The sequence below is a fragment of the Haliotis rubra genome, unplaced genomic scaffold (genome assembly GCF_003918875.1).
Source record: "Haliotis rubra isolate DU_JTF1 unplaced genomic scaffold, ASM391887v1 Scf13, whole genome shotgun sequence".
Lineage (NCBI taxonomy): Eukaryota > Metazoa > Mollusca > Gastropoda > Lepetellida > Haliotidae > Haliotis > Haliotis rubra.
Window position 1 is genome coordinate 4488359 of NW_025765225.1, and position 26591 is coordinate 4514949.

General features: G+C 39.7%; 1 protein-coding gene across 2 annotated transcripts in view; it reads left to right on the forward strand.

Annotated features, from left to right (window-relative positions):
• Positions 1-573: 573 nt before the first annotated feature.
• Positions 574-26591, forward strand: part of LOC124267208 — a 39638-nt gene continuing 13620 nt past the window's right edge. For both annotated transcript variants that reach the window (XM_046702125.1, XM_046702124.1), the window contains exons 1-20: positions 574-732; positions 1105-1157; positions 2168-2184; positions 2348-2442; positions 2628-2747; positions 3239-3285; positions 3726-3842; positions 20706-20804; positions 21087-21112; positions 21496-21596; positions 21850-22026; positions 22212-22278; positions 22613-22716; positions 23052-23177; positions 23463-23512; positions 23904-24011; positions 24540-24556; positions 24847-24944; positions 25562-25690; positions 26154-26203. In XM_046702125.1, the coding sequence (XP_046558081.1) occupies positions 623-732; positions 1105-1157; positions 2168-2184; positions 2348-2442; positions 2628-2747; positions 3239-3285; positions 3726-3842; positions 20706-20804; positions 21087-21112; positions 21496-21596; positions 21850-22026; positions 22212-22278; positions 22613-22716; positions 23052-23177; positions 23463-23512; positions 23904-24011; positions 24540-24556; positions 24847-24944; positions 25562-25690; positions 26154-26203 (1711 nt within the window). In that variant the 5' untranslated portion in view covers positions 574-622. The remainder of the gene's footprint in view (positions 733-1104; positions 1158-2167; positions 2185-2347; positions 2443-2627; positions 2748-3238; positions 3286-3725; positions 3843-20705; positions 20805-21086; positions 21113-21495; positions 21597-21849; positions 22027-22211; positions 22279-22612; positions 22717-23051; positions 23178-23462; positions 23513-23903; positions 24012-24539; positions 24557-24846; positions 24945-25561; positions 25691-26153; positions 26204-26591) is intronic.

A 26591-nucleotide genomic window follows, 5' to 3' on the forward strand; every position in this document is an offset into this window, starting at 1 on the left:
CTCTTACGACAAGCATGAGTTACTGAAGACCAATTCCAACCCGGATCTTCGCGGGCTGAACGCAACTGAACTATAAGAGGCGACGAATGGGTTAGGTAGACTAGGGGCCGCGTATGCCTGGAATACTATAGAGATATCGCAGGTCGTTACGTTACGATTGCTTTGTGGGTCGGGACCCATGTGTGCTGACTTGGTTGATGCATGTCCTCGTATCCCTGTTACCTAGATCGGTGATCATGAATTCAGTCACTGGATTGACTGGTCTAGACTCGAATATTTACAGTTTGTTGTCATATAGCTGGCAAGTTAGCAGTGTGAGAGATTTAACCCCAAACACCTATGTATACACGTCACAGATTAATATTTTGTAGACGAAAGTTCAAACTGGTGAAGGACATTGTCTAAATACACGAACAGATATACTTTTGTGAAAGACCAAAAATCACGGCTACAGCAACGGAGAGACATTATGCTTGAGTTAAGTTGTACACGCATCTGGAAATTCAGTTACTTTGTGCCCTGTATACCAAAGAATTACGATTTATGACTGGACCATTTTTTCAGGACCGTTCCTCCAGTTTCCGTGGGTCCGAAATCACCGGATTTAACCGCCAGTGTAACTATGCCCACGCCTGACAAAAGTACAGGATTGGAGAAGACGGTGACATCTACTCTGACGGTGACACCAACTAAACCTGGAGAACAAACCGTTTGCGTCGATGCTGGGACTGGGTAGATGGAATACTTTCATGTACATAGTTGACCAAAGTAACAATAAATATTCATAGCACCTTCAAACCATCCCTTTTGTAAACCTTGGGCATATATCAAAAAGCGTGTCCGTACGTTTTTCTGTACTCCGAAATCGTGACCGATTGGGCTTGATCAGGAACATAAATCGGCTATGTTAAACGCAATTCTGCTCAGAGTCCTTCGAAGTAATACAATCAAGGGATACTCTAAAACTGTTTTGACGGACTTGTAATGTGTGTTGAAGCATGTTGATGTTTACTTCACCTCCAAACTACAAGTCAAGTTTGACGGATCGGTATAAAGGTGATCTATGATATATCTTCACTAACGGTACATATGTTTCACATTCAGCTCGGATGCTGACAGAATCTGTTACGTGGTGAACGTGAAGAAACCAGTACCAGGTATTATAAAGACAATGTCTACTGTTGTAATGATTAGTTGAACGTAGTTCGCCATGGTGTGGATTTGTGATAGTTCTGTAGAGGTCTGTGAGCACTGTGAGCACAAGGAGTTTATGGCTAGTTCTACAGGAAATGTACGTATTTCTACTTGGGTCTACAACTGCCGGTGACAATTCAGTTTTGGAATGTGTGTTTAACATACTGGCATTAGATTGTTATTCCCATGAAGATCCGGGTTAGAACTGGTCTTCAGCAACCCAAGAGGCAACTAACGGGCTCGGGTGGTCAGGCTCGCTGAGTTGGTTGATACATGCAATCGTATCTCAAATACGTATTCAATGCTCATGCTTTTGATCACTGGATTGCCTGGTCCAGACTCGATTATTTTCAAACCGCAGGGATATAGCTGGAATATTGCTGAGTGTCCCGTTCAACAACAAACAAACAACAAACAAACAAACACACATAAGGTTGTATGTTGTCCAGTTTTATTCTGAATCCCCATATTTCATTATATGTGCTAGGAAATTTGTCACAATGATGACCAAGAAACCCTCAGTCGTTCATCACGCTCAATCAACGGGGTTCATTGTAAAAGTAGAACAAGTTAACGGATATTGATATAAAGTATATTTTCTTTCACCTGAAGTTCCTAATAACTGCGTTCTACCTGTTAATAACTATCTGTTGAGTCTGAGGGGTTTATGGATGAGTGTACATGTATGGAATATTGATGTAATCCATTTGTTTGCAGTTATCGGAGACACTTCACTTTTGGTATAAGCATTTGCCTTATGTTGAAGGTTGAACAGTTGTGTTCATTTATCGTAATCGTGCCAGTGTTTAAACATTTTTGAAAAAAATATGTTATTGTAAACTTATTTCATTTGCCATTTAGATATTGAGGGCATGTTTTGACACTGGGCCACAGTTCACGGTTTTCTTGAAACGTTTTTATTTGCGCACATAACTGAGATAATAAAATATACCCCCATTTGTTCCTTTCACAGGAAAGACGACGGCAACAGTAAGTAAAATGGCTAAATCTAATGGAATTTATATATATTTTGCTCAAGCTGTTCACATTTTAACGTGAATACAGTGTAAACGACAGACACATACATGATGAATGAAAACGTGAAATCTCGTTGACGTGATATACCACTACATGCCCTATTCTACATACCTAGAATCCCGGATTTCTGGAGCCTTCATTACCCGATGAGAGCACTGTCAACTGTCAGGTCACCGTGCCATGTCACGCAATGTTCCACACTGCAAAATGGTAAGACAGTTATATTGTGCGATCATATAAAAAAGTAATTCACACTTATGATTGCTTCAGATACTGATGGTCTTGAATCTTACGGTTGAAGTTACAGGACGGATTCCGACGTATGACATGTATCTCATGCTGTTCAGAAATTGTATCAGGAACAGCTGTAATTTAAAGCCATTTGTATCCTTCAGCCCCCTGACATCTGGAAGCACATCAGCCATGACATTCCCTGCTATTTCTACGGACGGAACGTGTCAAACAGATGTTTTATTCACGCCTCCGCCAGGGGGAGATAGTAACGTTTGCCTCAGGTAGGACAATGGCATATACAGTGACTGCACGGTTTATAAGCACTGGCATTTGATAGAAATGATATACATAAACTAATATAGATCATTTATGGAGCTAGGTGTACGTTGATACATTAACAGCACTGATGTTTGTAATCTGATTATCACATAATGCATTCATATTGCACCTTTGCATAAAAAATGACATACCCGTGAAGATCCGGGTAAGAACAGGTCTTCAGCAACCAATGGTTCTTGTAAGGGGCGACTAACGGGATCGGGTGGTCAGACATGGTTGACACATGCTATCTTATCCAAGCTGTGTATATCGATACTCGTGATGTTGTTGACAAGATGTTCTGGTCCACACTCGATTATCTACAGTCAGCCCCCATATAGCTGGAACATTTCTGAGTTAGACAACACACAGACAAAGAAACCAAAACGAATCAGACTCGAGCACATTCTGTCGAGGATACTTTCGATGTCTCTTTTCATATGTATGTTCACAGCACTGTAGGCGAGAAACGATGTTACAAGGTGAACGTCATAGCAACAGGTACGAAATTTTAAGGAATATTTCTTTGAGTGACCACAGCGGCTTTGGCATCAGTATCAGATAATGATAATATTAAGAGGAAGAGGAAGAATATGTTATAAAGCACTACGCAACAATAGTGCGCATTCAGGAATGACATGCTAAGGTTTGTCATCCGATCGCACGTTGTTAGACGACAAGTCGCAATATGGTTGAAATAATGTCGATGCGACTCACTGTTAGACTACTGGTTCAAATGGGTGAGTGAGTGAGTTAAAATTTAAAGTCACATGTGCAGTATTTCAGCCATATCGTGACTATAGTTCATGTGAACAATATACTTGAGAACATGTAACAGTATAAACACCAAGGAAATTACAAACATCCCTCCTTGCTATGATACGTACAGGTGAATATTAGTCGCTCGTTTGAAGTTTCTTCTGAATGGGCCATCTTTACAGACGAGTGCAATCCTAACCCATGTTTGAACGGAGGTGGTTGCGCAAATCAACCACAGAAGCCCCCTGGGTACCGATGCGCGTGCACAGAATCTTTCACAGGAGACACATGTCAAAATCGTAAGTTATGTTACATAGGTGTCAATATTTTCCAACTCTCATGTCACTTATGAAACTCAATTGCTGATAAACATGAATTTTTCGTTCCTATACAATTTTTTACTGAAGCCGATTACCGAGTACTGTACATATGTAGATATTGTAGAAATTGAAATTAAGTCACGAATGTTACTCTTTTGGGAAAAACTCGTTTCAGGAAAGGCTTCTAAATTTTCTCACCTAGTTTATAAATAACTCTATAATGATACAACCTGGAACACATCTGGCTATAAATAGATTGCCTGTATTAAGGACACTTTTGAAAAATTGGAATGTGTTATATTTGGGCTACACAGGCATGTCCTAATAGAAATAGTCTAAAGCCCTTGTTGTAAACAGACAGAAAGAAATCAACCTACAGACCTGGATATCAAACACAGAACAATCTTCAAATGGAGCTATTCATAATATTATTAAAAATTCTGAACTGAAATTCGAAACCTATCTGAATTTATTACATTATGATAATCGGAGGGCGTTACTTAAACTGAAACAGGACGATGGATCAAAACTCCCTCAAATGAAACATGTACTCTCTGTAATGCAAACGATATTGGAGATGAATTTCATTTTTTGTTTATTTGCCCTACCTTGGCCCAAGAAACGAAAAATATATCAACAACTATTTCTGTAGAAACATGAATATGCACAAAATGAACCAGCTTTTGCACTCTAACAAACTGGGAACAATTAGGAGATTAGCAATATTTGGCAAAATAATAATAAATGTCTCATTTTAAGCAACACCCACAAACAAAATAACCAATAACGCATGAGGGTAACATTGTTTATTTAACTGGTTAAATGTACGTACAGACAGTTTATTCTTGCAACCAAGCGATATATATGAGCTCCTTATGTTTCGGACATGTATTTAAGTTGTATATTATGATGTAAACTTGTACCTCTGATGCCGTCGAAAGCGGCCGGAGTGTAAATAAAAGTTCAGTTCAATACGATTCAGTGATTGCATTGTCAACAGATAACCCATGCCACCCAAATCCTTGCCAAAACGGTGGCGATTGTGTCAGTAGCATGACCTCGCACCAATGTCTGTGTCCGGTGGGCTACACGGGACTCGACTGTGGAACAGGTAAGATAAACTAAGCATATAATAAAAGCATTATTTTTAAACAGGTTTGATAATAAAACGTAATTGCGAATGAATGAATGAATGAATAAATGAATGAATGAATTGATATTGCTTTACGCCACGTAAGCAGTTTCCAGCTTTTCACAGCGAGGAGAATGTATATGTAAATACGACGCCAGTGATAATATCTTTGTTTTGTTAAGGGCGGTGGGACACACCAGAGGTGAAAGCTTTCGCTCGTTACGTTATATACCCAAGTTCGATTTCCTACATGGGAACAATGTGTGAAGCCTATTATTGGTGTATCCTGCCGTGATATTCCCGAAATATTGAGAAAAGTGGCGTAAACCATACTCACTCACCCATTCAGTTTCTTACTCACTGTTTGCTTTGTTTTCAGCTATTTCTGCCACCCCAGAGGTAAGTATCTTACAAAACATATGATGCACCTTGAGGGAAATATTATGTAGTTTATATACTTTGTTATCCGTTTTTAAAAAGGCTGTACTGATAATTAAAATGATCTACACAACAAGACACTCTCCAAAAGAGCGAATCAAGGAGCTTCCTTTACGACGAGTAGGACAGGTACAGGCAGGAGACAGATGAAGTGTGAAACCTAGCTTTTATTGCTTTTCTTTTATCTTGGCATATCTCCATGAATTTCGCTTTACATGTTTCATGCTAATATTTCTGTATATTTTCACTTCTTGTGTATAATGTTGGACATAACTGCCTATCAACAGGCCCAGCTGTCAGAGCCAACATTACGTAATGGTGCCACAATACAGTGTCACGTGGGAGAGACGTGTCCCATGCCGGTGTTTACAAGGGGCCCAAGGTAGGGAGACTGTATATGAAAGCCTAATGTTTGTAAACTTAAATGTACATATGTTCGAAACCTCCATATGGTCTGTAGTGTGGAGTGTGTGGACAAACACGCGAAACAGTCGCCTGTCACTTTGAAGGCTTGGGTATCGGTGAAGGTCCGGGTTAGAATGAACCTTCAGTAACCCATGCTAGTCGTAAAAGGCGACTAATGGGATCGGGTTGTCAGGCTCGCTGGCTTGGTTGACACATGTCATCGGTTCCCAGTTGCGCAGATCGATGCTCATGCTGTTGATCACTGGATTGTCTAGTCCAGACTCGATTATACAGACCGCCGCCATATAGCTGGAATATCGCTGAGTGCGGCGTAAAACTAAACTCACTCACTCACTTACTGAAGGCATGGGTTCAATTCCAGTTGGGCGTGCATCGAGTAAGAATCATTTTATGCCGTCCACTCTGATAAAATCCGGCTTTGCATATTGCTCAGTCTAATAATTTTGTATTTACTGTGAGGGAATGCTGAATTTATTAGATATGGGTGATATCATGATATCATGACTGTGAAACAATTATTGTTTTTCTCAGTGCTCATCAAACGTTGAGTCCCGGTCCCACCAGTAAAGGCTTACAAGTAAGCATAACACAACCAACAGCAAGCAGTATGGCGCCCGATCTGAACCATGGCAGCGTTCAGGTAACGCCCACAGCGACCGGTCACGAAAAGGTCTGCATCAAGACAACTTCAGGACAACCACACAGGTAGTATGTCATGTACAGTCAAACACTGTTGTGTCGAAGTAAATACTACTTCGAGTTATCAAAGGTTCGACACAACAGAAACATGATAAATAAAGGGGGCGGTGGGGTAGTCTAGTGGTTAAAGCGTTCGCGCGTCACGCCGAAGACCCGGATTCGATTCCCCATATGGGTACAATGTGTGAAGCCCATTTAGGATGTCCAACGCAGTGATATTGCTGGAATATTGCTAAAAGGAGTGTACACAAACATACTCACTCATTCACTCACGATAAATAAAGAATGCAAACGAAGGGCCAAGCGTTTGCTTCGAGACAGACGTTAGATCGACACAGTGATGTTTGGCTGTAATTGTATGGTACGGTTATGCGTTTTCAAGACGACTTTATTTCAGTGCCCGTTTTCTTTTCTTGGCGAGTGGAATGAGTTAATTCATCACAAAGTTATCATTCATCTTACTAACGAGTCATATAGATATCTTCATTGATCATAACTGTGCTGGAACGCCTCCGTGGTGTAGTGGTTAGAGCGTCCGCCCAGAGAGCGGAAGGTCGTGGGTTCGATCCCCGACCGCGTCATACCAAAAGACGTTAAAATATGGTACTTGTTGGTCCCTGCCTGGCGCTCGGCATTAATGGGTACAACAAGGACTGGTCGGCTCGGAGTCAGTATAATGTGTCTGAGTGGGGTATTCATTCTTCACTGCGGCATGGTATCTCAGTGAGCTAGCACTATAAAACCAGCTTCAGTCTGGGCTAGTACAAGCAGCCGCACATACACATACACACGCATGCACGTCGTCATATGAGCGAAATATTCTCAAGTACGACGTAAAACCCAATTTCACCTCACCTCACCTCATAACTGTGCTCCTTGTATCATCACTAAGGTGTTTCTGAGGAATTCGAAAGTTACACAATTCCATAGACTTGCCTTTGTCAATACACAGCTGAAACAAGACAATACTTCGGATGGGATGCCAAAACAAGTGCACGCAATTGCAAAAATTATACATATGTACTTAATATATATATATATATATCCACTGAAACTTATATACTCATCTCTGTATGTGTCTAAGACGTGTCTGTTTACGTGTGTGTGTGTGCAAACATAAAGGCCTTACACATAGAGGTGAGTATATAAGTTTCATTTGTTCACGTGTTCTATCTTTCAGCAACCAAGTTACGTGTTACCATGTTACCGTGACGCCATCAGGTACAAGTATTATATATTGTCATCTATGTATAAACTAATTCTCTTAGACCGCACCTGTCGTCTTCTTAAAGTATGAATGGAATTATCTCACCCCACATGTCAAAATGTTTCGATTAGATAGGTTTACGTGATCTTAATCAAACACTATGTTTAGTCTATACCTCGCCTGGGGAATAGATTTCTTACACCCCGCCACGAAGATAACAGGCCGCACGCGGATTTCTGAGCTGGAGAATTAATCCCTTAAACCCCGCCATGAAGCCAATAGCTAAACATTTTTTACGAGGAAATCAAAGTCAGTGACACAGCAACGGTTAACCTCAGCTCAATAGAACAGCTTTTGCCTGTCTAATTTCAACTCGTGTTAATCAGTTTACAATCACTGACTCAACCATGGCAGTGTCATTCGGGGTATTTGTGATGTTATGCCTTAAGTTTTGTTCATGATAAAACTGCATAATAGTCCACGTGATGCCGCTTAAACAATAATAAATACAATACTTGTTTTAATCATAAGGAGTAGGTGTTAACAAGCAGCGTAGACGTGGGACTCCTTGTGTTAACAAGATAAGATAAAATGCTTGGTTGGTTCCTTGCCATAAAATGCCAACCAGGCCATCGGCATGTTGAATATCGGAGCTTCACAACGCCATGGATTCCTGCTTTATAATATTCACCATTCTTCCATAACCATGCTTTTGCGTTCAAACCCGTATTGTACGTTTACATGCAAGACATCAAAGACGCCTAATTCAAAGAAGAGCAAGAAGAGCAAAATGTTTAGAAGAGCAAAATGCTAAATATGTAACTATATTTCAACTTCAAGGTCGGTTTTGATGCCTCAAAGTAAACATAAATGACGTGGTATGATATTCGATTAGGGTTAAACTGGTAGGCATTGTATTGGTGTTCACACACGTCACGTAACCAGTGTCCCTTTATGTTTGATTCAGGAACTGGTGGTTCAGGGTCAGGAACAAACCCAAGTACAGTAAGTCAAAGCTATAGCAGCATCTTTGAGGATTTTGGGAAAGCACAGGTGGCATGTACCCTACAGCAGAATGTGTGAACTGGGTCACGATCCACAAAGCGTTCGTAATGTTACGAGTTAACGTTACTGTATAGTTTATCATAGGCTTACGAATGACGTACAGCTACGAACGCTTTGTGGACGGTTCCCGGGCTGATTTGGGGACATCGTCCCACGGTTTCATGAATAGTTGTACTGTGATACACCAAACCGCCGAAACAAAATTAGCAGATTAGATAACAGAAAATATAGTTGATTGTAAAATGGTTTTATAGTATTTTGGATGGCTAAAATTACATCGTGGTGTTTCCAGGACCATTTCGAACCTCCAACTCCCACAGACGGAAGCACAGTTCCGTGTGCGGCGGGCGACCAATGTCACCTATTGGTATACTCTAAACCAGATTCAGGGAACACATGGTATGTATACATTTTGTATTACATGATCTCATTTGAACTTACAATCACTTAGTGGCAAAGGAGCAGGGACGCATACATGTCTAAACTGCATTCAATTTGATGGATGAAAATATATAGAAGCCAGAAACTATTTCATTGTTCTATTGAAATTATATACTTTGGATACCAAAGATAATTGACTTAGAAAGTTAAGACTTCTTTGCTGAATCTAAGATCGGAACCTAACTGTTTGAAATCCTAAGCCACTTTGTTGCACGAGATTATCTTTGAACGTCCTTTAGAAGTGATACACATAAAAAGTGAAAATGTATGGAAATGTGAATAATCATAAAGGTGACATCCACAAACTTTCACCTTTCATGTGTTAAAATCGCCAAATTATTTGAACATCAAGTGTAAGTTGAAACATGCATGTTTAGAAATTGAAAGTGTTAACCTCTGTGTTTACAGTCCTCAGGTTAGTTATGGAACTGCCGAAGGTGTAGATACTCACATCTTTCCAACCAAGACACTCACACTGACGTGCGCCACTGATGTCCTTTTAACACCAGACTCCAATACAGGGGATCACCATGTCTGCATAAAATCACGGTATTAATACACCTTTGCACAAGTGTAAGTGAGTATGGTTTTACGCCGCTTTTAGCAATATTCCTGCACAATCACGACAGGGTACACCAGAAATGGGCTTCACGTATTGTACCCATGTAGGGAATCGAACCCGGGTCTTGAGTGTAACGAGCGGACGATTAGGCTTCTCCACCGACCCCCTTTACACAACAATACACCAGCCCTGATGTTTTCATCTACAGTTGCATATTCTGCAAACAATTATAGACAAGTATATTTTAGTTTTAACCAGTTCAGTCTATATTGATATTTGAAGGGACTATTTTAGTTCATATCCTCAGTTTAGTTAAACCATGTCATTTATGTGTATATGAAAGGTTAAACACTTTAATTTTTATTTAAAATATAAAATTTATATTTCAGTTTGAGTGACCCACCTCGTTGTTTCAAAGTTGATCCTGACCCGTCCAGTAAGTAACGGAATTTAATGTATGTCAGAACTAACGCTCTTTAATCAAGGATACATTTCCATCTTATTTTGGTAAAGGTTCAAGCTGCAACTATGTGTCTTGTACAGCCAGCATGACAGCAGAACGTGATACGAAACCATGTCGGTGCATATTCTACGTTTGTTTACTCCAGAACCTTGTGCAGCAAGGCTGTGTGGACACGGGGCGTGCATTGTCGAGACAAACCACACCAGCACATGTTTATGTGACGATGTCCATTCTGGAGACAGTTGTAATAAAGGTATTTCAGCCCATAATATGAATGTAACATTTGATATGGAATAATGTTGTTTGTTTGATTGCTGTTTAACGCTGGACTCAGCAATATTCCAGTTATGTGACGGCGGTCTGTAAATAATCGAGTCTGGACCAGACGATCGACTGATCAACATCATGAGCATCGATCTACGCAACTGGTTTACGATGACATGTGTCACCCATCTCAGTGAGCCTGACCACCCGATCCCGCTAGTTGCCTCTTACTAGCATGAGTTACTGAAGATCAATTCTAACCCGGATATTCACATCTGATATGAAATAAACATGAAGGGTTGAATATATATTACATTTAATATGTGTATTCGTTTTAAAACATGCCATTCAAAGCTATGTATTTAATGTTTTATATTTGAAAAAGTATACTGACATGTCCCTTACCTAAATACATCATATTTGTACAGTAACATATTATTCTCCCATTCCACAATATTTGTGCTTATTACGCTATAAATAAACAGAAATACATACATGGAGCTGATATACAGTATTATTAAGCAGTTGCCATGTCTGGAAGTTAGTAATGAATATAACATTTTGTTAAATGTATACATGAATGTGCATTCTAGACGCGCCCTGCAAGTCATTCCAATGTGACAACCACGGAGCGTGTGAGAACGATGGCAAGAATCCAGTATGCCACTGTCCTACGGGTTTCTCTGGCACCAAATGTGAGAAAGGTACATGTAACACAGTTAAAGTCGAAGTTTGATACACTATCCTTGGGGAAGATACCAGCAGTTGCATTGTACTGAGGGATCGTCTCATATGTTTATATGTTTGTATAAGCGGGTATGGCAAAACGTTTTTGCACATTCTCTTTTTGTTGATCAGTGGAGCATCATAGCTCTAAGGGGGCGGTGGGGTAGCCTAGTGGTTACAGCGTCCGCTCGTCACGCCGAAGACCCGGGTTCGATTCCCCACATGGGTACAATGTGTGAAGCCCATTTCTGGTGTCCCCCGCCATGATATTGCTGGAATATTGCTAAAAGCGGTGTAGAACTAAACTCACTCACTCATAGCTCTAAGGCAGCGGAAGATATTGAAGCGAAATGAAAATGTACAATAATAATTGGGAACTAACTGTCTTTATAGTTTTTGTCTGCTTCAGTTTATTATCATTTGATATTTGTTGTGCATTCATTCATTTATATATTTAATTATTGTTTTTTATTTACCTAATTATTAATCGTGTTTTTTATCATGTTTCAGGAAAACTCGTCCCTCCTCATCAAAAAGTAATATGTTTTATCAGTTTCTGTTAATACATGTATGTGTTATGTTTAAATGTTTTTTAACACGATCATCGCGGTTGCTACGTTACTTATCTGTTGTACACACTAAAATATGAAAGAGATATAATATGAGGCAGTTAACTAATAAATAATAAATAAATTTAATATCGATTATACTCTTTTAGTTATGCTCCAACTGGATTCTTTTAAAACATATCTGAGAACAACAGTTCATTCCATTTCATGAAGCCTACATTTTCCGGTCCAAGCTTCGAAAATGGTGGAGTTTTCAACTGTGTGAAAAATCAGATCTGCACAATTCCACTCTTCATTTCCCAGGGACAAGGGTAATACAACTCCTTCTTTGGTGTTTCTACCACTGACAGTTGGTTGATATTGGTAGGAGGTAGGGAATGTTGATGTGACTGAACGGATGAGTGAGTCAGGTGGGTTTGAAGTCACAGTATTTCGGCTGTGTCAGCTCCATGTGGGAGAAAACCGCGACATGATTCAGTTCCTAGGCGTTTGCCATGTTGGTGAAACGAAAAGTATGTCTCCTGCAAATTAAAAAAACATCAGGACAAACGTTTGATTCGAATTCACTATCACTGATTTCTGGCACGCTTAGAGAGTGAGTGAGTGAGTTTAATTTTACGCCGCACTCAGCAATATTTCAGCTATATGGCGGCGGTCTGTAAATAATCGAGTCTGGACTAGACAATCTAGTGATCAACAACATGAGCATCGACCTGCGCAATGGGGAACCGATGACATATGTCAACCAAGTCAGCGAGCCTGACCACCCGATCCCGTAAGTAGCCTCTTACGACTAGCAAGGGTTACTGAAGATCAATATTCTAACCCGGACCTTCACGGGTACACGCTTAAAGAATACAATTTTTCCGGCAAACTGAGATGATATACACCAATAGGCCACAATTGTCTCCCTCAAAGGATGACCTCACTAGACATTCTCCATACACAGTTTGGAAGGAAGTCTATTTTGACAGTGTATGGCAATCATGGAACACAATATCCATCTATCAATTTACATTTCATTATCAGTTTCTATATCAAGACAAGTATATCGGTGCATTTGTTTTAGTCATTGTCAACACTTTGTTCCAGACCAGCTCCAGTGATTAAGTTGGGCCCTCACAGTGACGGACTGACCGTCCAGTCGCCAGACCCCCCAGCAAGGGATCCGGACAGGCCAGGACGTAGAGACCTGTACAAGAGTGAGATGCACATCACCCCAACCGAGGCTGGGGAGAAAAAAGTGTGTGTCAAGACTGGAAGTGACACAACGGATGTCGATAGGTAAAATCCAGTCTGACTAAAGAAACATGATTATACTTCATAAACGTAATGTGATACAGATAAATCTTGACCATTCAGAACAGAAAGGGTACAGTTGTATTTAGCTCTTTCAAGGACGATCGATGTAACTGCGACAACATTCCTTGTTCTACAGTGAGTCCAAACAGCGGGTAGATGATAACCACTAGTCACTAGTTCCTTCTTGGTTTTTCTAATGTATATATTTATGGTTTCTATTTATATATGATCTATTTACAGCGCCAATGCCGATACAGTCTGCTACCATCTTCACGTTACTGACACCGGTAAGATTATGTAGAATGTGTAAATGAATCTATACAGTGTCGAACAGTGCGAATGAGATGCACTCAAAACTAATATATTTATGCTTGTCCTCTGTAGTAAGTTAGATAACAGACATGCATTCAAACTGAAATAGACCCGCGAAGGCCCGGGTTGGATGTGTCTTCAGTAACCCATGCTTGTCGTAAGAGGCGACTAAGGGGATCGGGCGGTCAGGCTCGCCGACTTTGTTGACACATGTCATCGGTTCCCAATTGCGCAGGTCGATGTTCATGCTGTTGATCACTGGATTGTCTAGTCCGGACTCGATTATTTACAGACCGCCGCCATATAGCTGGAATGCGGCGTGAAACAAAAAGCACACAAAAACCCGCGAAACTAATCTCACTCACTCAAACTAAATTATTCGAATCTGACAGCCACATAATGCAAGTCACAGAATACAATCTCAACTGTAGTGTTCGTTAACATTTCAAAACATGTAAGGAATCCTATTCTCGGGTGATAGACTGTCAACCCATATGCGAGCTACTATACTCGACTGCCCTGGAAGTGGTTTGCCCATTACCATTTACGAATTCAATATACCATCAGTCGTAGATGTGAAATGGTTTCTGTTACCTTTCGCGTAAGATGTTCTAGTGTGAATGGAATTTTACTCCTTGATCTAGTTAATCTGCTTTACTATAAATTGATCTTTTCAGGAACAACACCAGTGTCAAAGGTAAGATTTCCACCCTAAATACTAAGCATTCCATTGGGCGCAGAGTACATGCTTGATCAATATTTAGTACAAGTTTCAAATTAAGGAAGAGTTTTTATGAAAGTAATAAGACAACAAAGATGCAGGCTAAGCAATTACTTTTGTTGTTCTTACATGTACATATATATGCTCTCTGCCTCATACCATTCATTCACCTGATGAAGGAGTAATGATAAACTCGGAAACCTTGTGTTCCTCGTAATAAAAAAGTTGACATCCATAAAAACGCTCTTCCTTGTGTGTATAACTTCTAAATGCCATTCAAAGACAAGTTTCGAAATAGTTGCTATGTCGACAAATCAAAACCCTAACCTCACGGATCCAGGATTTTGGAGAAGGGGGGTGCACATATATCATGAAGTCCAAAGGTTAGGGGGAAATGCTCCTCAGGGAAATTATTCTGGATCCGCCCCTGTGACTTGGCTATTGGAGTGTTCCCGGGGAGGTGATCGGAAAGAAAGTCACAGGAAAAAAAGTGACGGATAAAAGCCACAATTTTGGCTAGGAAAAAAGTCACAGGAAAAAAAGTCACAAGAGTGATTGTGTGGCTGTCCAATCTCAGGATTTTCTTTGTAAATGTTGGTGCTCAGGCTTCCTGTGATCGGAAAGAAAATCACAGGAAACCAGTCGGGGAACCCCGAAGCAAGTCTTTGTACGTGAATGTACACTGTATCGCTGTCTACTGTTCGCTGCAGGACAGTTTCCATGACCCAACTCCTGTCTCCGGGAGCACCATACGATGTTCGAATGGGAAGGACTGCCACATGATAGTATATTCACTTCCTGATAATGGTCACTGGTATGTATCTTGTTGAATTCAATGTACAAAGACAAGAGCAGAATCTGCAACCGTTTCTCTCGCACTGAAATGATTAAGATGGAACGATTATATACATTACGTTACAATACATCTTGCTGCCCATTCGATAAGATCCCACCAACCACTTTCAAATAAACCAGAAGAAAATCCAGGTTAGAGTTGGTCTTCAGCAACCCACGTTTGTCGTAATAGGCGACTAACGGGATCTTGTGGTCTGACTCGCAAATGTGGCTGACACATGTCATCGTATCCCATTTGCGTAGATTGATGCTCATGATGTTGATCAGTGGGTTGTCTGGTCCAGACTCGATTATTAACAGACCGCATCCATGTAGCTAGAGTGCGGCGTTAAACAAAACACAAAAATTATTTCAAGTAATATCAGCACTTCTACTTTTTAGCTTGTGAAATCTTCTCTCAAAGTCACCCTTCTGACCTAAAGTAACTTGCAAAAAAGATAAATGTTGAAAATGTTCCAAGCTACTTTGCTGATATTGGTATATTCATGTGCAGCCCACAAGTAACTACGACAAGTAGCACAGTAAATGTCTTCCCTACAAGAAAGGATTCAACTTGGACCGACTGTATCACAGATGTATCTGTATCAGCTGCAACTGCTCAACATCCTTCCACAGTCTGTCTCAAGGCTAGGTACGTTCTGTCAACGGTTTCATTCTGCAACACATTTAATACGATTGAGTCCAAACTGATTGGGTTTCAGTTTCTAGGAGCACCTGTAGCATTGAGCTACAGGAACTACGGTAATATATATATATATATATATATATATATAATGTTTGATTTGGGTAGAATTTAAATGGCAAACACGCAGTATTCACTTCAACATGTATCATGCTGTGACCTCAAGCTGAAGTGTTTGCAATGCACATTTTCTGTTTCTTCTATAGGAAAGGAGAACAACCACGATGTTTTTCCACCAAACCAACACCATCACCAGGTTTGAAAATGGATCTATCATATTTTTAATATATTACCATGAAGTACAGGTGTGAGCAATATGTTTTGGAAACACTGTGACCTCTATTTTGATATATTTCCATATCACACAGTACAAAGCGATCAGGGGCGTTGGGGGTAGCCTAGTGGTTAAAGCGTTCGCTCGTCCCCACATGGGTATAACGTTTGAATCCCATTTCTGGCTAAAAACATTACGTAAAACTAAACTCACTCACTCACTTTCAAGATATCTTTGAAATATATAATTACTTGGTTTTCGTTTGCAGATGTATGTTCCCCCAAGGGCTGTAATAAGATTCATGGTGCATGTATACTGGAGAAAAATGACGCAGCTAGCTGCCTCTGTGACAGTCATACCAATGGACCTACCTGCGGTCAGCATTTCAATACAGATAACGACTGATTAGTTTTTCGAGCTATGAATGTTCTATTTCAGTGTGTGTTTTTTCACTTATTGATAACAGTAGATTTTGATCATGTCCTTTTGAAATATTGATCGTTTAGCTGACATTCATTTTGTTTGTACCATTACAATATAATTCATAAGTGTGATAACGGTTTTATAGATCCCTGTGAACACCACGGTGTTCTTGAGGGAGGGACATGCCACTGTCCGACGGGATTTACGGGCCTGAACTGTGAAACAGGTGGGTTTAACATATGCAGTGTCGGTTAATGATTATATGACACTAATCCAATAAAATAGCTGTGATATTGATACCTGAGATTCAATATAGACATAGTACTGTTCAATATTGGTATGTCAAATTGATGCATTTTTGTTTTGTCCTTAAGCCATACCTAACCCATCGAAGCCGATGTTTACCGGGCCGAGCCCATTGAATGGCGCTACCGTGGAATGTGAACTAGGGCAGACCTGTCACATACCTGTATACGTCAAACCAGAAACCACAGGGTATGTTCCTTGGTTATTTAACGCCGCACTCAGCAATATTACAGCTATATGGCGGCGGTCTGTTAATAATCGAGTCTGGACCAGACAATCCAGTGATCAACAGCATGAGCATTGATCTACGCAACTGGGATACGATGACATGTGTCAACCGATCCCGTTAGTCGCCTCTTACAAGCATGAGTTACTGAAGTTCAATTCTAACCCGAATCTTTACGGGTTCACATGATATAAACTTATAGAAGTATCTGACAGAAAGTATAGGTTTCTCAGCTCTACGTTATCTTTACTAAGACTAACGGTCAAACTCCAAACAGGGCCATATCACACTTAACAGTAACAATTCCTGCATTTATACCTAAACTGATGTGCCCCGTATATTCATATGGAGGCCAGTACTTACTGCGTGTATGTTCTCATTTTGGAACCAGATCTACCCCATCACTAAGTCCAGGTCCTACCACCCTATCGTCAACACCGACAATATCAAAGCCATTGACACCTGATCCAGGCTTGCCCAATACCGGCATACAGAAAGGGGAAGTGCAGATCAAACCGACAGATCCGGGCAACCACGATGTGTGTGTAAAGACCAGTGCTGGAGGGTAGGTAAAAGCTGAGAAAATTGTTTTCGGGTGGGTTTTTAATATTTACGGATATTTTTCTTATTAATGTCTTTCCAACAATCAAATTGCGGATAACATAAATATAAAAGTTCATAATTCACTATTAGATCATTGGATGTAACATCTTGACTCTCCCTCATTCTCTCATTTACCATTGCTATACACGTCTATTTGGCTCTCCTAGCTGTCTTTTAGCAACTCTATTCGTTCAAAAATACCATTTGACTGAATGCCAAGTCATCTTTATAATGTAGATCCAACTATCAATAATACTTGCTCACCCTATTTGCGCAATGTGTCATCTCCAACATGACAATGCTAATTCTCATGGTTTGGTCCAAGTTAGGCAGCAATACTTGAAGCATAACCCATCTTTAACCGTGAGTGTGAGTCTGTGAGTTTGGTTAAAACAGTAACATCACTGCATAGCAGCTTGATGTAGGGTGAAGCCCCAACAGACACTGGTTTTATCAGACTCAATGTTACCTGCCCAAGTATTATCAGATCCCCAAAGTTACTTATTAAAAGCAAAGCATTCATCACTACGCGATACACACATTCTTCCCCCTCCACCCCCCTCACTTATATACACACACGACACACAACCCCATCCCACAAACACTTATAAAATATATTTTTATTTTGTGTTTCAGGAAATCAGATACGATATGTGTTAAGGTGCATGTGAAAACGCCATCAGGTAAATATGTGTAACGTGTGCATGTGCTTGTTTCTCTTGGTATATTAGAAAAGTAAGATATGATGCTTCGCCTGTGTACTGTGTAGTGTGTATTGTGAGTTTAAAACTATATCCATAACTTTACCTTTTGTATGGACATATTCGAAACTTCCTTCCTGTTCCAGGTACCCCAACTGTTCCAAACAAGGTAAGTCAGAGCATAGGCACACCTTAGCTCATTAAAAAATACGTAATTCCATACCTTTCGTAAATGTGCGTCTTGTTAGGATGCTTAAAGATAAGATCGGGTCTGATCTGTGTGATTTAATGATTGTATCACATGTTTACTGTTATTAACAGGAGCCCTTCATGTCTCCCACGATGCCCGACAACAGTGTTCTCCAGTGTGACAAACTGAAAGACTGTCATGTTCTGGTATACACAAAACCTACAGGAAGTACCTGGTAGGTAAACTGGGACGGGGGCAGTTCGTTATTTTAGTAAATATACGACCCGTGAAGATCCGAGTTAGAATTGATCTTCAGTAACCCATGCTCATCTTGAGAGGGGACTAACGGGATCGGGTGGCCAGTCTCGCTGACTTGGATGGCACATGTCATCGTATCCCAGTTGCGTAGATCGATGCTTATGATGCTGATCACTGGATTGTTTGGTCCAGACTCGATTATTTACAGACCGCCGTCATATAGCTGTAATATTGCTGATTGCGGCGTAAAACTAAACTCACTAGTAAATATACATAGAGGAAACTACCTTTATAACGATGTCAAAGCGACCACTAAATTTAGTTCGTTATAACCGTAGTTCATTTTGATTAAGATATACAGCTAGTGGTCGGGACAAAACAGTTCGTAATATCCGTCAGTTCAGTTGTATGTTCGATATAAGCGTGGTTTACTGTGTGTCAGGTTTTACATATTTGACGAATGGTTGCAGAATGTGTGCTGATAATGCACCCTTTGTTTTCCTATAGTTATGTGCTCTTTTTTTCATAAGCCCCACCGTAACCAAAGCGCCCACCAGGGAACAAGATACTCACGTGTTCCCGACACACAAGGATCCGCCGTCAGCTCCAACCACATGTGTAACTGAGATCTCCGTCACCCCGGACCCATCACACACAGGCCCTGTGTGTATAACCGCTGCAGACAGGTAGAGTAAACATTAAGAAGTCACCTAGTGGATAAAACTTGCCTACATCACAGTGTAACATAGATCTCCGTCACCCCGGACCCATCACACACATGCCCTGTGTGTATAACCGCTACAGACAGGCAGAGTAAACATTAAGAAGTCACCTAGTGGATAAAGCTTGCCTACATCACAGTGTAACATAGATCTCCGTCACCCCGGACCCATCACACACATGCCCTGTATGTATAACCGCTGCAGACAGGTAGAGTACACATTAAGAAGTCACCTAGTGGATAAAGCTTACCTATATCACAGTGTAACGGAGATCTCCGTCACTCCTTATCCGCCACACACAGGTCTTGTGTGTATATCCGCATCAGACAGGCAGAGTACATATTAAGAAGTCACCTAGTGGATAAAGCTTACCTATATCACAGTGACAAGTCAATAGTCTGGACTAGACATTTAACATTAGAAAGTATGAACCAGTAAACACATCGCTGTTTTAAGATTACATACAGACATAGTACATAATATGTTGTGAATTATCGGTACCGTCAGTCAACCTCATCACAACAGTCCGTCAATAATGGAGTCCACAAAGATAAACAATATCATACATGGACCACACGATGGTACGATGACGCTTATACATCATCAGCTACATCCATATATAAATCAGCATTTACGTAATATCATTTCTTGCACGAAATTCGTATACAGGAATTTATATGTCATGAGGTATTTAATACATGATAATATAACGTATGTTTGAATTTGTTTTGTGAATGGTTGTCGAAATTCCCATTATATCTTAATGTATATGGTCCCTCTGGCGTATGCTTCCGACATTCATTCACTCAGTATATTCTATAACAATTATGGTGGTGATGATTACATTTTTTATATGTAGACTGATGCTGCCAATACTAGTCTGGGTATGCATAATGCTATACAACAATAAAGATGACTTTGATAAATTCAGTGTAACATGAAAGCTGGTTAATAGCGTAGGGTACTCAAACAATCTGTACTGAAGGCAGAGTCCATTTTACGATCTGTTTATGAATCACTAGCAATGGTGTTTATGCCACATGTACTGCCATGGGGTGATTAACGTGTTGTAAGTTTGCAATGAACCTTAAAACATCATACAAAACCCTTCAATATACTTATACCAGCGTAAATATGCCCAAAGACCCATTTCATAAATTATGGCAGATAAGTTAAATAAAATTTTCATTTGAATTTGAATGATAAAACATGGTTATGATTGACTGCCTTGTTTTGAATTGAACTCTGAAAACTGTTTTTACCTTTGAATTGAAGCAACAACGACTAACCCCTGCAGTTCGGGAGGGATACTGCAATCAACCACAAGTAGTTGCGACTGTCCCCTGGGATACACCGGACCAACGTGTCAATTTGGTTAGAGAATCATAATTGTTCAAGTCTACCAAATTTGATTTAGTATTCATCCTGTACTACATATTGGTTCTTTCACATACAGAAATAGGTATACGAAAATGTATTCAACAGAATTTGCTTGCAGTCTTCAAAAAATTTCTTGTCGACTATATCTCTAAGGCATTTGTGTAGGGTGCTTTCCTTCATAGCATATCATATGATGAGTTGTTGTTTTCTGTTCACTTTCGTAAGTACATAGTACATATATGCACACATATTTGTATCAATGATTTCTCTTTGTAGGACCATCAGCTAACACAGGAAGCACTGTAAGTTTGAATTGATTGGGAAACCTACCACATGTTAAATAACGCATTCCCTAGATTGATTAGTTGTTTCTACTGTACGTTTAATGTGCATTTACAATAACTTAAAGTGATAAAACTTTTCCGTAGTGGAAAAGTGCTCTGTTTCAAGCTGAGTCCATTGTACAATTTCGTCATCATTAAATGTATACGTTTATGAATCAGTATCCAATAGTGATGATACCTGGTATTTGGTGGAATTGTGAGTGTATACTGATTTTGTTAAAGGAAAAGCTTTCGATGTACTAAGAGAGACTTTGAACAAGTACTCTTTCATCTGCTGACGGTATCACCGCCCCTTTTAAACATGTTATTTGGTATGTTATTTAATTGCTTTTATTCAACAGCCGAAATATGCAGACAACAATATGGAAAATGGAGGCACAATTAAATGTGTAAAGGACACACCATGTGTCTTTCCAGTGCATACACAAGCCCCTGGTGGAAGGTAATTTGGACATTTTACATGGATATATGTTTCACCAGTCACTTAATTGGCTTCTTTTAGGGTCTTTATCAATTTGTTATGAACTACATGTAAAATGTGATGAAGGTTTATACCTATAGTACATCTTTAATAATAACAAGTTATATGCAGATTAAAGGATACAGTGCCTTTCTGTGAAGACGATAAAACAGTAGAGAATTTGAGGTGTAATCGATAGATAACTGACAAGTGCATATTTAATGTATTTGAGCAGTCATACAGCACCGACACTTACACCAGGACCTACCTCTGGTAATGTGGGTGTCAGTGTGGATCCGACGCCCAAACTGGACACTGCCACGGGTGTACCTGGTCTGTACACGACGCCGGTTACTCTGACGTCTCCAGATAAAGGACCAAAGAAAGTTTGCTTTAAGCTGACATCTGCAACGTAAGTGTGTCGTCAAGTCAGTACCTTAACGTTCAAAACACTTTTAGCAGCAGGCAGTTCTGTTACTCATGATGCTGCTTCTGTTGCTACACTACATATCCTTGCCTTGAGAGTAGCTCTTTTGAAGACCTGTGCTTCAGAGCATGCAATCCGTTATAGTGTTTCCTATGTTTGTCTTGTTACAGAGCTGACTCAGTTTGTTACAACGTAGATGTCACTGACGTCGGACTTACAACTCCTAATCCGACAGGGGTAGGTTGTTATGCCTCAAAGGTCAAAAATAGGATGTGCAGATGATGAAGTATTCTTCTACTTTTGGAAAACCCGTTACTGTTCATGCATAAATATCTGCAGATCTGCTGATCCTGTTACAGCGAACTGGATTGAACTGTATTGAATTTAAATGTCTCCGTATATGGAGCCATCAACTATGATATGAACTTTGTTCAAAGCGTTGCGTTTTAGGTGAGCTTTGATAGTTATCTTGCAAGTTAGTTCTAAAATAGGGTAAATTATATAGGGGTTGTCTTATTTTATTGCCATTTCAAGTTTAAAATGTTTAAGGGACGTTCCTTTTTCATTTCAGTCGCATTTTACCAACCCTACACTACCAGATGGGAGCTCATTAACATGTGAAAACGAATGCCATATCCTGGTTCACAGTACAAAGGATCCCGTATCTGGAAACTGGTAATACATAGTCCTTTTGTTCTAATGGTTTCTCGTCAATTGATATTCCAGGTTTATATATGTGGCATTGGTCATTGGGGTTATTCCTTTTAGAAGGGGAAATATTGTACCTCCACCTCCACCTCCATAGTTAAATCATTGCTTCATGTGGAGTAATAATTGCAACTAACGTCTCGTATGCATCCATAACAATCATGCAAACTATTTATCATCTTATATATAGACAAGAAAAGTATAACTTTTATTACCGTGCCATGTCATCTATATGATGTACAATGGAGATACAGAAGAACTGTAAACATATCATGGAAATATGAGCGTTCTTTTTATTTCAGTGAACAAGTCAGTTCCAGCTCGACAATAGGCACGACATTTAAAACAGTTGAAGATGGAAGCGACTGTGTCACTGATGTCCTATACAAACCAGACAGTACAAACAATAACTTGTGCATCGATGCAGGGTGAGCTGTCTTTCGCATTTGATATTCCAGTACAAAGTTTAAAAGTCACGATGCTTTATTATTCGTAGGATTTTGTCAAAACCACACACTTATGTATTGAAATATAGTGGGTCAAGTAGAGATATTAGCAATTTGTTATTTTCGACGCTCCTCCGCTATAGCTTTTAAAATGTGTAGCTCTATCTATTCTTCATTCCTGTAAGTCAGGTCGGAACACAATGCTTGACACGGTAATGCCACTATTTTGACATACCACATGTGAAAGAAGTATCTTTATCTTTGCAGGCCTTCTGGAGAACACAGATGCTATGATTTAAGGAAGACTCCAGTCACAGGTTTTTGTTCTTTTATTTCATCTGTACACATATTATTTTAACGCCGTGCTATTCTGTGCATCTTCCACCCTTGTGTATGATATAGATTAAGACGATGGCAACAGAAATCTTTCCTCATACATAATCCGTGAAACTGGAAATTGAAATTTAAGAAATGCATGATGTTGTTATAATATTCCTGAGTTGTTTAAATATCATCGTTGCATTTTTGAAAAGTCAATAAGCAGTTTGTTTTTATTTTGATGCTAAATCCATGTTCAGTTGAAAATGTGTGAATTATCTCTTTTGCCTTCAGTCATCAATGTTTCAAATATCATCCTTGTATTTAGCACTGTACACCCTCAATTAATTTGGACATAACTGCCATTTAGTATGTCTCTTTACCCGTCAGATCCGTGTGCTGGTGAATCCTGCAGCAACCAAGGTTCATGTCTGAAACAATCGACGGCAGCAGAGTGCGTATGTGATGCTGGTCATACGGGCAGCAAGTGTCAAACTGGTACGTCAACCAACATGTTTTCTAGAAACCCCTTTCACCACTCTCATAAATGATGTCGCTTAAATTAAGAAAGTGAAATAAATAGTTAAATGTAAATTGAATTTAAATGAAAAAACATGGAGTATGAATGATACCATTGGATTGTATCTTTGGATTGAAGCCCCGAGAACTTACCCCTCCAGCTGTGGAGGAATATTTCAATCAGCTACACGCACCTTGTTTAAGTAGCATTTAGAAACTGGTATGATGAAGCAGAATAGGTTTCGTGTATTGACAGCCTTTGTATTGCCATAGATGAGACATTTTGGTGCAGAAGCTAGCACTGTTATTAAACAAGTGATTATCCCCAGAGAGACTATATTAAAGGATGACAACTAAATGTATGCAATTTTGGAGGTTGAAGTACAATCTGACGTTGATGTGAATATCAATAACACATGTTGGAGTGCGCTGAATTTTTTTCTCGAAATCTTGGAAAATGACAGCATTGGCAAGTGACATAACAGGTCCACATTTGCTTCTTTTCAGCTTCAAGTTCCACCACAGTGAGTTCAACTGAATATAGATCATATTAAAGTTTAATTCCCTCTATATAATTTGAAACAATCCTAAAAGGAGATAAATGTACAGCTTTTAAATGTTATCAACAATGTCAACATAATTTTACTCTGCAATTCCCATTTTATTATCCAGTCCACAGTGTGTGTTCTGTTTTCTGATTGCTTTTTAAAACAGAAACGATCGACATTGTAATTCTTCTTTGACAATGAGTACCTGCCATGTTCACCTGTATGTCTACATTTAGTGATAGAAAGTGTCATTTTTTCAATATCAGGATGGTTTCTCCAGCCCTACATTACTAGGCGGTTCAGTGATCCCGTGCATTGTGGGAACTACTTGCACCCTCCCCGTAATGACTCGGCCAGGGCACAGGTGAGTGGACGTAACATCGAGTACATGTACCATTTACCATTACTTAAGGTGATGCATAGCCAATTTGGGGCATGTCAAGGAGCAGTGATTTTACATTTGTGAGTGAGTGAGTTTAGTTTTACGCCGCCTTTAACAATATTCCAGCAATATCACGGCAAACACTAGGCTACTGGGGTTGTTGTTGTTTGTTTTGTTCGGTTGTTGCTGTTGTTTTTGTTGGGGAACACATGAGGAACGTGGAAAATATATGTATTTTAAGTATTTGTTGTTCAACGCCGCAATGTTTAAGCTATATGTCGACATTCTGTAACCAATGACGTCTGAATCACGATATCTAGTGATTGACATAATGAACATCGACCACCTTTTGACAGAGTTTACGTAATTCCTCGTAGGTTGTGTTTTAATCTCAATGTAATCAGCGGGACGCTGTGAGGAATGTTCGTGAATAGTATACGAAAACTACAAGATTGATGTGAAATACTTGTCTTTGTAAGGTTTAAACATATTTTCAACATGATCCTTGAGGCAACATACAATTCCACGTGGTTTTCCGCCTTCTTATATGTGCATTATTACACATGCATATGTATTATAATGTTATTTCCATGTTCAAGCCTAAAGACACCTATTGCCTCCAACATCCCCCTTGTCGTTGAACCTGGCCTAACTCCTGCGGCGGAAACCAAAATCCAATTGTCACCGACTGACAAAAACATCGGTGAAAATAAGATGTGTGTGGAAACGTAAGTTTCTCATGTTATACTATCAAATAGACCAGTGAGTGAGCGAGTGAGTGAGGCTTGACTCATTGTGTCATCAAAGTGCGTCAACTTAATGTTGGATCATCATCAGATCCAACGCAGAACCCAATAGGCACGATTTTCGGTGCGCAATGTGAAGCAGTTTCATAATTGGACTACTTTGTAAGACACGGATAAATAATAACATATGTTATTTGGGATTACTCTTTCTATGTAAAGTACAGAGTCCCATCCGGGATTCGAACCCACACCCTCAGAGTCAGGAACCTAATCGCCGGCACACAAAGTCAGCCGTCTAACCCGTTCAGCCACCGCGGCTTCCACTATTAAATAACAATTAATGTAACATGCGTTTGGTGCGCCTTTTTCGCGACATGTGTAATTTGATATAAATACAGAACTAGGATACATGTTGGGTGTTATCAATGAACTTGTTTACTTGTAGCCAAGACGGGTCGTCAAAACGATGCTACATTGTCAAGGTACAGAGTCCAGGTAATACATTTGGACTGTGTAGAAACAATTAAAAGGCTCTGGATAATAAACAGACGTTTGTCGTATTCTGAAGTAAATGATCAGCGTAAATGTATCTCTAAACGTCAAAAATACCGTTACTAGACTGAAATAACTAGGCTATACAGCGATCTATGTATGAGGTTAACCTTTGCATAATATAAAATTTTACTTTAATATTATTGCATGGAGGCATTTGAGTGAAAAATAGTGTGCAAACTGTGATAAGCGGAACAGCTGATTTACGCAACATGAGCAGACCTGTTTATAGTTTAATACCTCCAAGGAGTCAATACTTTTAAGTAAACATATAACAGTAATAACGTCACTGTTTGTTTCGCAGAATAATTATTTGAGAAAAGAACCCTGA